Source organism: Physcomitrium patens, chromosome 24 (genome assembly GCF_059467195.1).
Source record: "Physcomitrium patens ecotype Gransden chromosome 24, ASM5946719v1, whole genome shotgun sequence".
NCBI lineage: Eukaryota > Viridiplantae > Streptophyta > Bryopsida > Funariales > Funariaceae > Physcomitrium > Physcomitrium patens.
The window spans coordinates 13,910,335-13,921,976 of record NC_143433.1 but is presented as its reverse complement, the minus strand read 5'-3'; the positions used below and the strand labels follow the sequence as shown (position 1 = coordinate 13,921,976).

At 34.3% G+C, this 11,642-nt stretch overlaps 2 protein-coding genes across 2 annotated transcripts; both read right to left on the bottom strand.

The window, feature by feature from the left end:
- Positions 1 to 912: 912 nt before the first annotated feature.
- Positions 913 to 4,369, bottom strand: LOC112276884 (UDP-glucose 4-epimerase GEPI48). The gene is made up of 9 exons (XM_024508679.3): positions 3,998 to 4,369; positions 3,490 to 3,539; positions 3,150 to 3,285; positions 2,885 to 2,986; positions 2,486 to 2,713; positions 2,198 to 2,279; positions 1,892 to 1,974; positions 1,695 to 1,786; positions 913 to 1,481 (listed from the first exon to the last, which is right to left on the bottom strand). The coding sequence occupies exons 1-9, from the start codon at positions 4,241 to 4,243 to the stop codon at positions 1,346 to 1,348; spliced, it is 1,155 nt and encodes a 384-aa protein (XP_024364447.1). The 5' UTR covers positions 4,244 to 4,369; the 3' UTR covers positions 913 to 1,345.
- A 3,516-nt stretch (positions 4,370 to 7,885) lies between these two features.
- LOC112276926 (uncharacterized) lies at positions 7,886 to 9,291 on the bottom strand. Its single transcript, XM_024508745.3, has 2 exons — positions 8,790 to 9,291; positions 7,886 to 8,652 (listed from the first exon to the last, which is right to left on the bottom strand). The coding sequence occupies exons 1-2, from the start codon at positions 9,063 to 9,065 to the stop codon at positions 8,590 to 8,592; spliced, it is 339 nt and encodes a 112-aa protein (XP_024364513.1). The 5' UTR covers positions 9,066 to 9,291; the 3' UTR covers positions 7,886 to 8,589.
- Positions 9,292 to 11,642: the final 2,351 nt, after the last annotated feature.

The following is an 11,642-nucleotide window of genomic DNA, read 5'->3' as shown; positions in this document are numbered from 1 at the left end:
TATAAATGTCAATTTGAGTTTGTAATGAAGAATGAAATTATGTGTAAATCTCAATTCTAAAGCCAATAATTACTATTGGATAAATTTATAAAAAATAAGTTTTGAAATATATTATAATGTATTTAATGCCAAAGGCAATTTTTTGTCTCTTGAATGTATTCATGTGATGAAAAGAATTTACGTCGGAATATGGGCACTGGACAACATTGGTTCGCATGGAAGAGATCAAATCCCAAAGGCTGCTGCGAAGCCTTCGAACATTGTCTTGCTTGGATTGGTAACCGAACGATACCCCAGTAGCAGGAGGTTTCGAGACGAGGACGGCAACGCTAAATATGAAGGCAACTTCATGTAATCCATGTTGCACGTTGCGTAAAGGGATTACAATATCCCCCTCCATGTGGTGCCGTAAGGCTGTGGCTGCTTGCCGAGGATTTGCTCCAATGGCCTGCTGGGTAGTTGATGCCCCAGGTTTCTTTCCCACGCAGGGATCATTTCGGATATCGAATCGAGGGTGACACTCACATGTTAGATCGAGAATGAGGGCCCCAACCTCCAGGAGGATATGATTGACACTTGATATTTGATTACCCTCGTATGCCAGAACTTGTATTTTTAAGTTTACGGAGCTAGGGTATTGGACCTCGCTTGTCCGTGTAGCCTTGCACCAAAAGATTTTTTAAAGAACCTGGAATATAGGGTAGGGATGATGCCCAAATGCCACCGGTGCTGAACTCCCACTCGAACTTTTCCAGTTTCGCTTAAACAGTGCTAAGCTCTAAAGAATCCTACAAGGTCAGAAACAGGATCAGCGATTAAATAGCTGTTCAAAGATTGAGAAACACTCTCAACCCGATCTGAATAGGATGTCTGTTTCGATGTGCAAGAGAATTGTTTTTCTGAAACCAGCAATTCCACAAGAATCATGAACTGCGTCTGTTACACTTTATTGAATCTGGAATTCACGCAGCAGCTCCACAGATACTGATGATCTCTTTATGTACAAAGAATCAAATGCTACTTGCCGAAAGTTAAACGTATCATCCTAGTTTCAAGTGCTTCACCTGCCATATTCGAAACTAGGCACCTTTGCTCCATAAATCAGGTTCAATGTTTCAGTAGACTAGCCCCAAGTTTAGGAGTAAATTATGTTATTACTAACTACCATGAAGGGAGTTATCTCTATGTCAAAGTCTCGATGGCTATTACGAGACAGAGAAATGCATAAGATCGAATCTGATCCAATCCTTAAAAAAAAATCTGGTCTTTTCTTTTCTATTGTTCGCATTTGTATAAAAGTGAGTTTACACAACACCATGTGATCATTCGTTCAAAGTGACAACCACTACAGTTTTCGATGTCCATTACTCATGGATTTCTGTGTGGTGACCTCCAGTTCTTGTTGGCCTCGATATCCATACGGGTTCGTTTTTGCCCAATTCCATTGATCACGACACATCTCTTTTATGCCAAACTTGGCTCTGTAACGCCAGACCAGGTTAAAACGAATTTAGAAGTTACATTTGCCACCACGAACATGATTACAAAACACGACCAAAAAAAATGTAAGCACGAGTTCTTGAACAGGATGACACACTGACCAAAATTGATCATACACGAAGTACGATGGACTACTGCTAAAATTGATCAATCCTAAAAAGAATCGTGTAGAAAAGGAGGAGAAAATAAATCACCTCCAACCTAACTCCTTTTCTGCTTTCTCAGTTGAAGCAAAGACCTCACTGGAGTCGCCAGGACGACGACCTGCAAATCTCAATGGAATTTTCTGCAAAGAAGGTTGAACATTTAATGTGTCAATCCCCACCCACATTCTTTCAGGTAAACAGCACACTTCCATCACATATATACAATCAAATAAATCAACGGCTACCTTTCCAGATGCTTCTTCAAATGCTGCCACCATCTCAAGCACAGTGGTGCCTTTCCCTGTTCCCAAATTGTAAATTGCACATCCTGCCGAAATAAAGAAGTTAATTTTTTTCCTAAACACATAGTAAATTATCCACGCTTTTCGACGTGCGGACTAAAGTGACCATTGCTAAGTTAGTGAGCCAAGGACGAGTCCAGAAGGCTATGTACTCTTCAAATAAGTGCAAACATGTTTATTCCATCAAAATTTCAACTCCCCTACGAACCCACATTGCATTTCCAGACTCAAAAGAATGACAGGTCGTACCTATGTCGGGAGTTGTGAAGAGTTTGTCCAGAGCCTTCGTATGACCACTTGCCAAATCCATGACATGAATGTAATCTCGGACCTGAAACACCAAATCACAGTTGTTCATTCAGAGTGCGATATTTTAAAAATAAATTCGTAAGTTTCAATCCGAAACAATATTGTGAAAATCAAATAAATTAAAAATTGAAGATATATTTCTTATTTCTTTTTAAAAAATTATCCGCGAAATTTGTGGTCCAGTCCTCCAGCAAATAATACGATCATCTGGAGTTCATAAAACCTAACCCCAGTTCCATCACGGGTTTTGTAATCTTTGCCGAAGACAGTGAGCATTTCTCTACGACCCACTGCAACTTGTTGCACGAAGGGCATCAAATTGTTGGGATAATCCATGGGATCTTCACCAATCTCACCACTCGGGTGGGACCCCACCGGATTGAAATATCGTAATAACACAATCTTCCATTCTGAATCCGCATGATGAACATCACGCATAATGTCTTCATTAAAAAGCTGCACAAGTTCCACATCGAACCTTAAGCCCTCGTTCACATATTCCAGTGCGGCACCCAAACGTGACCTTACAATCACAAAGTCTTCACCAATTTCGTCAAAACAAACTGATGCCTGTGTCGCTACATTCTGCCCTCACAACGTCTCTAGACTTCTGACGCTGATGAGTACCTTGGTGCGGCCGTAAGGATTCATGACATGGAGTGGATAGTCCTCTGTACAAGGTACGCACTCCGGTTGTCCGTACACTGTTGCTGAAGATGAGAACACAAGCTGCATCCAATGGTCCACTCATATTAAAATTTCAAGAGATACGAATTTTAATGGTAGGATGCTTCTCACTAACCACTATCTTAAGACATTCACGAGAACTGAGCAGTAGTAACATTGAGTGTCTATCCACTTGAGCTACCCCTGTGGTGGGAAATATTCTCACATTTTTGCAGTTGTTCTTGGACATGACATCCATAAGATTAATGGTGCTTATTAGATTGTTGCTGTAGTAACGCAAAGGCTTCGACACACTTTCTCCTACAGCCTTCAGGCCTGCAAAGTGAATGACAGCATCGAACCTGCCGATTTTGAATTGTAAGAATATTTCACAGGTGTGATAAACCACGAACTATTATCTTAAGCACAAAATTAGGTGTAATGACAAACACTAGCAACATTACGGCTGCACTATATCTATTACCCTGCAATTAAGTGTTGCATCCATCCAATAAGTTCACGTTGGGTGCAGTAGACGAAAAATGAAATTTCTTCACATGGCATACCTGTGAAGCTTGAACACCTTAAGTACGTCTTCCACCTTACAAAGATCCCCCTGCATATTTACGTGTAAATAAAACCTCAGCATAGGTCTTCGATGACTCATCAAAATAAGGCCAAACGAGATCTCCGTAAAATTCATCCTCAACTGCATGTGTATTTCACACATAGATATTCACCACGAAACAATCTTTCATAATCCCTCAAAGAAAGTTAAAAAGCACAAAGAGACAGCTAGGTGAAACAAGCATGCACCGCGCGCTGTTTGTAGACGACGCACACAACAGAGCAATAACATTTTTCAAGCAAATAACTGTAAAACAACATGCGCTAACAATGACAAAAACACTACCCCTACAGACCTCCTTGAAACCGTGAACACATATTTGTTGGTTTTAATCATGCAAGTGGACGGGTATAACGCGACAGCACCAAGTCCACAGCGACCTCTTCGTGAAATAAAAATTGCTACAATCGCACAACGAAGCGAAGTTGAACGGCCAATGAATAAACCTTAACAAACTTCAAATTCTCTCCAAATTCGCCCGCTAACTTGCGCACGCGATGCAGGGCTTCTTCACAGGAGTTATCCAAATTGTCAATTATCACAACACAGTATCCCTCCATCAATAACTGCAAGACGGTGTGGGTGCCGATGTAGCCGGCGCCTCCAGTTACCAAAATCCACCGCTGCTTGCGTTCTTGCGCCTCTCCATTACACTCCATGGGCTCGACCTCCAGCCAATGCTTTGACACCATAACTCACCACCAGTACTCCGCAACTCGCCGCCAATTCAGCTTCCAAATCAACTCTCCCTCGTAAATTTCACCACCAGAACCTCACCTCCTACTCCTCTCACTCCGCCTCTTCGACACAAAAGTTCTACCTAGCAATTCAAGCGAACGCACTCACGAGAGAGTCTTTATGCTGCACCAGCTCATACAAACAACGCACAATTCGTTTCGGGTAAGGGTCTTTGGTTTCTGGAGGATTATTTACATCGAAAATAGTAATTTACGCCCGTGAAACTCCACATCAACTTCAGTCAGTTACTAGTGGTTTTCCAGTTTGTCTGTGAGACTGGGACAATCCGCCATGCCAAGATGGCAGTCATCGATCGTTTCCGTTCCGCCATGGCAATGCCTCGCGTCCTATCCACCTCCATTCTGCTCAGCCCCGCCCTGGCCCCCACCCTCCAATTACTTCCGTTTCTCCGAAGCTTCTTCCACATGAACAGTGCCGGTTCCACACCAGTTCTCACGCATCAAATCGTTGGTCTCTGAAGTGCCGCTGTTCGTTACTGTGTGCGCCGGGCGATTCCGATCAAGAATGAGACCGCATTAAAAATAGCACACGCTTCTTGAACGTTCTGGGGAGATTCGAGAACGACACGAAGAGGAGGAAGAGAAAAAAATAGAGAGATCGATCGATCGATCGAAAGTGCCTTTCATTTTCCCTCCTCGACTTCGTGACATCTGCGGGTACCTCGTCTCACTGAAGCCCCACCACCGCGTAGGCGAGGAGGACCTGTCACCACATGAGCCGTGTGATGAGCTTACGACTTCCTTCCTCTTCACAAGCAGCGTTGATGTGAAAGAGGACACCGGATTGCTGACTCATCGCTCCCCCAACTTTAGTTGATGACGTGTATCATGCGTGCCTAGTTGGCGATGTGACCCTCGCCGAAGTGGCCACGTCATTGATTCTGTTTTTTTTATTTCTGGAACGCGGTTTGTTTCAAGTAAAAGCATTACTTTCTCACGGAATCCATCGCCTTTTTCAGTTATCGTGGTTATTTTCGGAATGTGGGCGACGAATTCTGTTCCATCCTACTGATTTTACTTCAAAAAATCATTTTGTTAGGGGATCGTTAAACTGACCCAAGCATTCACTAAATCAATCTACTCATCATCATTGGTTGAGGATCCAATTATTTTTTTCATTAGTTTTTGACCAATGCAGATCTGGTAGAGGAGAATTTCTTGATGATGGTAAGGATGGGTGGTTTGATTAAGTAAATGCTTGGGTCAATTTAATAATTCTATTTTTTTAATTGTTAAGATATGTAGTGATTACAAATAATATAGTGATGACATTATAATAACTATTATGAGTTTAAATTGGTTCTTATTTTAATTTTTTTGTTAAATTATCTATTTGTGTCAATCAAAGCAAAAATAAAAATTAGAGCAATAAAAAGTCCTATTGGTCAAGAGGCTAGTTATAGTGAGAACATAGTTTTACTATAGTTGATTAGGAGTCACAACCACTTTATATAGAATTTTTTTTTGAAGATTTATTCTCCAAGTACAAAGAGGGCGTTATTGTGAAAAATTTATTTATATATATATATATATATATATATATATAACATATGCATTGTATTTTATATTTTGTTACATTTGATTTCAACAATTGTTAATACATTAAATAAATTTGATTTAGATGTGAAATTCCTAACACTATAAATTTTTTTTGTTTTACAAGTTTTTGAAGATATTAATTTTAATTATTACGTTTCATAATTTACATAGTACTTTTACACAAAATGAAACATAAATATTAACAAAACAAAGCAACAAAAATTGCATTATACATTTTAATAAATTTAACATCATTGTCAAGATCAATGTAGATTGAGAAGACATAAATACAAGTCATTACAAATAGATAGAATCTTTGATGCAAATGCATAGATGAAGAAATCAAAGAAATTCACATTTAATGTATATATACCACTTTTAATTCATGCATAAACACTATACAATGTAGATGGCTTGATTTAAATTGAGTGAAAGTTCTTTATTGTAAGTGCTACAAGAATATTATAATATTGGTGAGCACAAGAGAAAAAAGACTATAGTAGTATTAATGTGCCTAATGGACAAAAACTTTAAGGTGAGAATGATCATGTAAAGATACACAATAGAATTTAATTACGCATGTGTTTTTTCGTAATTTTGCATGCATATTTGGAATGTGTCAAGGTCTAACTCATACTTGGACTATTGAATATTATTGTTTAAACAATAGAATTAGCTTGTATTAATAAATAGTGGGATATTTTTGTGAGTATGTTAGAAATGATTGGTATATTGAGCAAATAAATAAATCAATTTGAATAATAGAATATTACCATAAGTATAGTAGAGATTTTAAAGAAGACTCTACAAATGTAATTGGTATACTAAATAATATATGTTTCAATTAATATATGATAGGTTTTGATAGAAGCAAATTTTTACTGAGATAAACAAATTCTCTTATTGGTGAATGAATTGTATACTCTTCAAATAAAGTTCTTTTAAAATTTGTATACAGAAAAAAGAAGATTTAATTTACATGGTTCTAAAACAGTACATATAAATGTAACTAAATATGTTTATAATATTGACAATGTCTCTAAGATAAAAGTAAACATATAAGATTGACTTTCACATCACAAACATTTTTTAATACTAAAAGTCAAATTAATACATAATTAATCATGAAGTTTTTAGAAAAAAATATATTCTTAAATATAAATGTCAATATATATATATATATATATATATATATTACACTTACTTTTTTTTAATTAAATTTTTTTGTACTATATCTATGAATTTTACTACAAATATTTGTTTTTCCAATGGATTGGGTTTTTAATAATATGAATGAGTATATTTATATAATTTATTCCAATATTTTATTGGAACTACATCACAAAAAGAATGCCCATGAATTTTTTAAATAACTTAAAAAACAATAGGATAATTTTAGTAAATTATTTGACATCAAATTTATAACATGTTTTGAAAGGAATCTATATATATATATATATATATAAAAGTTGCAACTATGTTATCAATGTTCTATTAAATTATTATAATTTTAGAAGGTATTATGAACTTACACATAGTTTTGATTTTATAAAAAGGAACATATAAACATAAAAAATATATCAATCAGAATTACTAACATATAATTTAATTTATTATACATTTACAAACAATTATTGAAGTTTAAAGTGCTTCAAAAAAATAGGAAACAATACATGATAGCTCTTGTTACCGATGCATAGAAAGTGATAATTTAACATGCCTATATTGGTTTAAAAATCAATTAAAAAGTATCATGTATTGGCATTAAAAATAAAGCCAACAGCTGTTTCTTTTATACATACACTTATGCATACACACACACATATATATATATATATATATATATGCACAAATCATATTTTTGATTTTGACTGTGTATCTGATTATTACTAAACGTGGTTGATTGTTACAGTAACAATCAATTACAATCACATAGGACAAGATTTGTGGACACATGCTAACTTGTGTATTCCACAAGCATATAATTAATCAATTGAAATTCCTCAATCAGTTTGATACATACAAAACGCCTGTACATTATGGGTATTTAATACAACTACTAATAAACAACTTACAATCATTCCACATCTTTATTTGCCTTCCATGATTCAACCACAATAATTTTATTACAGCTCATGTTACCAATCAACGAATCAGTTACTAAACTATACTTAAAAGTAGGAAAAGGGTAGAGAACCTTCTTTGTACCCACGTTTCATGTTCTACAGATGAAGGATTCTCAGACGATTTTGTTGCCAATCTTGCACGCTTAACTGGTTGAGATCACTGAATCAGCTTGTGTCACGTTGCATGTTTTCACATGTTTCCCAATCAAACAGAAAATAATTTTGTCAACTTAGAAAATATTATACGTTGCGATCTCATGAATGTCTGCCATGAATTAGGACTCAAGCTCAATGATTATTAATAGTTTATTTTATAGGATGCTTCAATTTATACAGATATTTCAACACGTGAATTCGAATATATGAAGTATAGATGCATTGGGATGAATCTATGTACAAGTATACGTAGCGGTATTATGCCATAACAAACTTTCATAGTATACTTCAAACATGTAATAGATTCGAACATGCCTTTGTTTTGAGCACAAGCAACGTGCTTCAATTTATATAGGAACAATTTGAAACACGTTCTTTTCGAGCCAGATCGCATATGCTTCACCGATCTTGTTGCCCTCTGTCGCTACAATTCACCGACACTGAAACTCGGTCTCCACTTCAATCATCGGATCGATGAGCGGTCACGGCGTGAATCGAGCAACCGTCAAGTAAAGATAGATTCTGTACATAAAACAATCGTGTGAACTATTGACGAGGCATTAAGCACCCCGAGACCCAGTCCGTGCAACAGCAGGATTTCGGCAATCGCCGCGCAACGACATGTGCGCAGCACCGTCGAGCTTTGCCGAAGACCCCACCTCGATGAACCAGAAGCTCGGAGCAGAGAAGAGCTGCAGCGAGAAGTTGGTCGATGCCGTTGGAGTTAGAACCACACCCAACCACTGTACGTGCAAATACACCGACCGATCAGACCTCGAAAAACAGGGTGCGACGAAATTATGCCGAGTCACTATATCTAAACCTGCGCAATTGATGGCACAAAGTGATTGGAAGCCTAGACTCCAGGAGCAATTCATCGAAAGTGTCGAAGTTTTCGGGTTCTGCGTGGTTTTTCCTGGTTTCTTCTGGTTCATCACGAAAGATCTACATCTTTACGTGGTGACAAATCGTTCATCAGTTTGTCCGGACCATTCTAAAACAATGCTGCTCATTGTGTTACTTATTTGACAGAATGTGATTGGTTTCAGGATCAACTCAGCGAGCATCTACATGCGTCTTGTGTCCTCGGAAGACTGCAGTTTGGTGACCCAGTCTATTCGGGCCTATAACCACCTTCAATAACCTCTAGAGGTCTTTAACTGCCTACTTCAACTTCTGGGACCTATGAACGCCGCATGGGAGCCATTATCCATTTATGCATTTATTTGTTTAATTTATCGTTGTAACTTATGATACTTACTGATATAAAAATGTTGCGCATTTCTTATTTAGACTGTATTACCATGAGATCTCAAAACTAAATTAGTATTTGAACAAGATAGATGCTTTTATATGTTGATTATGTTCTGAAGTGCTGTACTTCATATCTTACTCTTCAAAACTGTTGTTGATATTTCATGGTGTGACAAATCATAGAACACAACATTTTATATATTTTTAAATTTGAAAATTCATGATTAAATATCTTTGACAAATGAACCAACACCCACATTTTTAATTTCTTTTTTAGGCCTCTTTTTTAATGAAGACCTCAGAAATTGGTAAAGGTACATTTAGTATTCAGTTCATGACTTCAAATTAACATATTTCTTACAAAAACTAACACTTATTTAGTTAAGTTTTTATAATATGTGATTATTTTCAAATGTTTTGTTCTATCTCCACCTTTATTTTTCCAAAGTAGTATATAAATAAACCTTTATAAGTTTGTAGTTATTACAGGATCTATGTTTCTGAAAAAATAATTTTGTATACATACATACATTCATATATACATACAAGAACATACACATTTTAATTTTTAAACAAATATATGAAACATTTAGAAAAAACACAAATACAATAATCTCTTTAAAGTATACAACTGAAAACTGGATATATCATTTTTAATTAATAAAAACTATAATTGTAGTGAATGTCAAGTCTATGAATCTGACATACCTAATTACTCCTATGCTATTGTAATGACAATAATTACTCCACATTATTACAAACAATTAAACCAACAATGTCAAATCAGAATTCTGATTGTATCAATATGTAAAAGTTTGTATTTGTTTTTTGAAATGTTGATTTTATTCAAAAAGTTTACAAACAATTTTAAGTTCACTTACAATTCTAATTCATTCAATATTTTGAAAGTATAAATGTATGCATTTTAATTCAATTGTGTGTTTGTATGTATGCATGTATGTATAAGATCTTGCAAATTTATTATCAAAATTTAGAACTTGATTTATTTATTTTTATTTACATGATTATCATTGTTATGAACTTTTATATCTTAAACTTGTTATTTTTTTTTATTTATAATTATAACATGTATGTACATATAGATGTATAATTATAATTTATATGTATGTAAATAAATAAATATATAAATAAAAATAAATAATATATATATATATATATATATATATATGTAATGTGTTGCTATTACTACTACAACTTGTCATCTACTATATGCTATTATAGTTTATTTTACTTATGCTACCACAAATTATCTTAAACTTTAGTTGTATACAATAAGGTACTTTTTTCAAAGACATATTATATCTCACTATTTCATTATTGCACTATCTATTTGAAAAAAAGCTTATCATTCTTAGGCATCTTTATTTCTATTATATCATCTTGAAGTCCATGATAATTTCATAGGATTATCTACAAATTCAACAAATAATACCTTGTGATTTGATTTTGGTAGTTATTGATCTTTTATCTCATTAATGATATAAGTATACATAAATTATATATAAATATACAAAATAGAATACAATCTTCAATAATTTTTTTTTTTTTTTTTTTTTTTTTTTTTTTGTAATAATAGAATTGCTTGATTCTTTATCCAGATTTTGATGAATGTTGATAATAAAAAGCATCAACCTTCTTTGCTACATTTGCAAGATTTTTGGCTAGCTCTTATCTATACTTACTAATATTATATCCATGCTAATATGCAAAATATTCCAACCTATTTTGACATTAGCTTGAATTTAAGAATTCTTCAACTTTATTTTTTTATTTTTATTTTTTTATTTTTTTTATAAGAAGAGGTGTTATTTATCTTTTTTTTGATATATCTATTGTTTTATATGGCTTAAAAAGAAATACATGGAATATAGAATGAATCTTTATTGACACATGTAGATATAAATGATAATTGTGGAATTCAAGTTATTTCTTATAATAAATATCTACATAGTCTTTTTTTATACTTAATCTTTTATTAATTGTCGCTTCATTATTATATGTAGATCTTATAAATAATTTGCCAAATTTTCTTCCATTAGATTATTAATTTTTAAAAAGTCAAAAGTATCAACTTATGGATGATAATTATAAGTAATAAAGTAAGATATTTTTTGAGTAGAAGAAATATTTTTTGGTATCACAACCTTGGAAGAGACTCCTGATGTTTGATAATTTTATTAGAGGTAGAAACAATTCCTAATGGTGTTCTAAATATTTTATTTGAAAGAAGTTATGAA

Bases quoted from the DNA above. Each gene is read 5' to 3' on its own strand.
- LOC112276884 (XM_024508679.3), bottom strand. From the start codon at position 4,243: ATGGTGTCAAAGCATTGGCTGGAGGTCGAGCCCATGGAGTGTAATGGA. The intron at 2,987-3,149 runs GTGAGAATATTT...CATTGGATGCAG, and splicing joins CCAAGAACAACTGCAAAAAT to CTTGTGTTCTCATCTTCAGC. The intron at 2,714-2,884 runs GTACTCATCAGC...GAACTTGTGCAG, and splicing joins ATCCTTACGGCCGCACCAAG to CTTTTTAATGAAGACATTAT.
- LOC112276926 (XM_024508745.3), bottom strand. From the start codon at position 9,065: ATGAACCAGAAGAAACCAGGAAAAACCACGCAGAACCCGAAAACTTCG. The intron at 8,653-8,789 runs GTGGGGTCTTCG...TTTTATGTACAG, and splicing joins CGAGCTTCTGGTTCATCGAG to AATCTATCTTTACTTGACGG.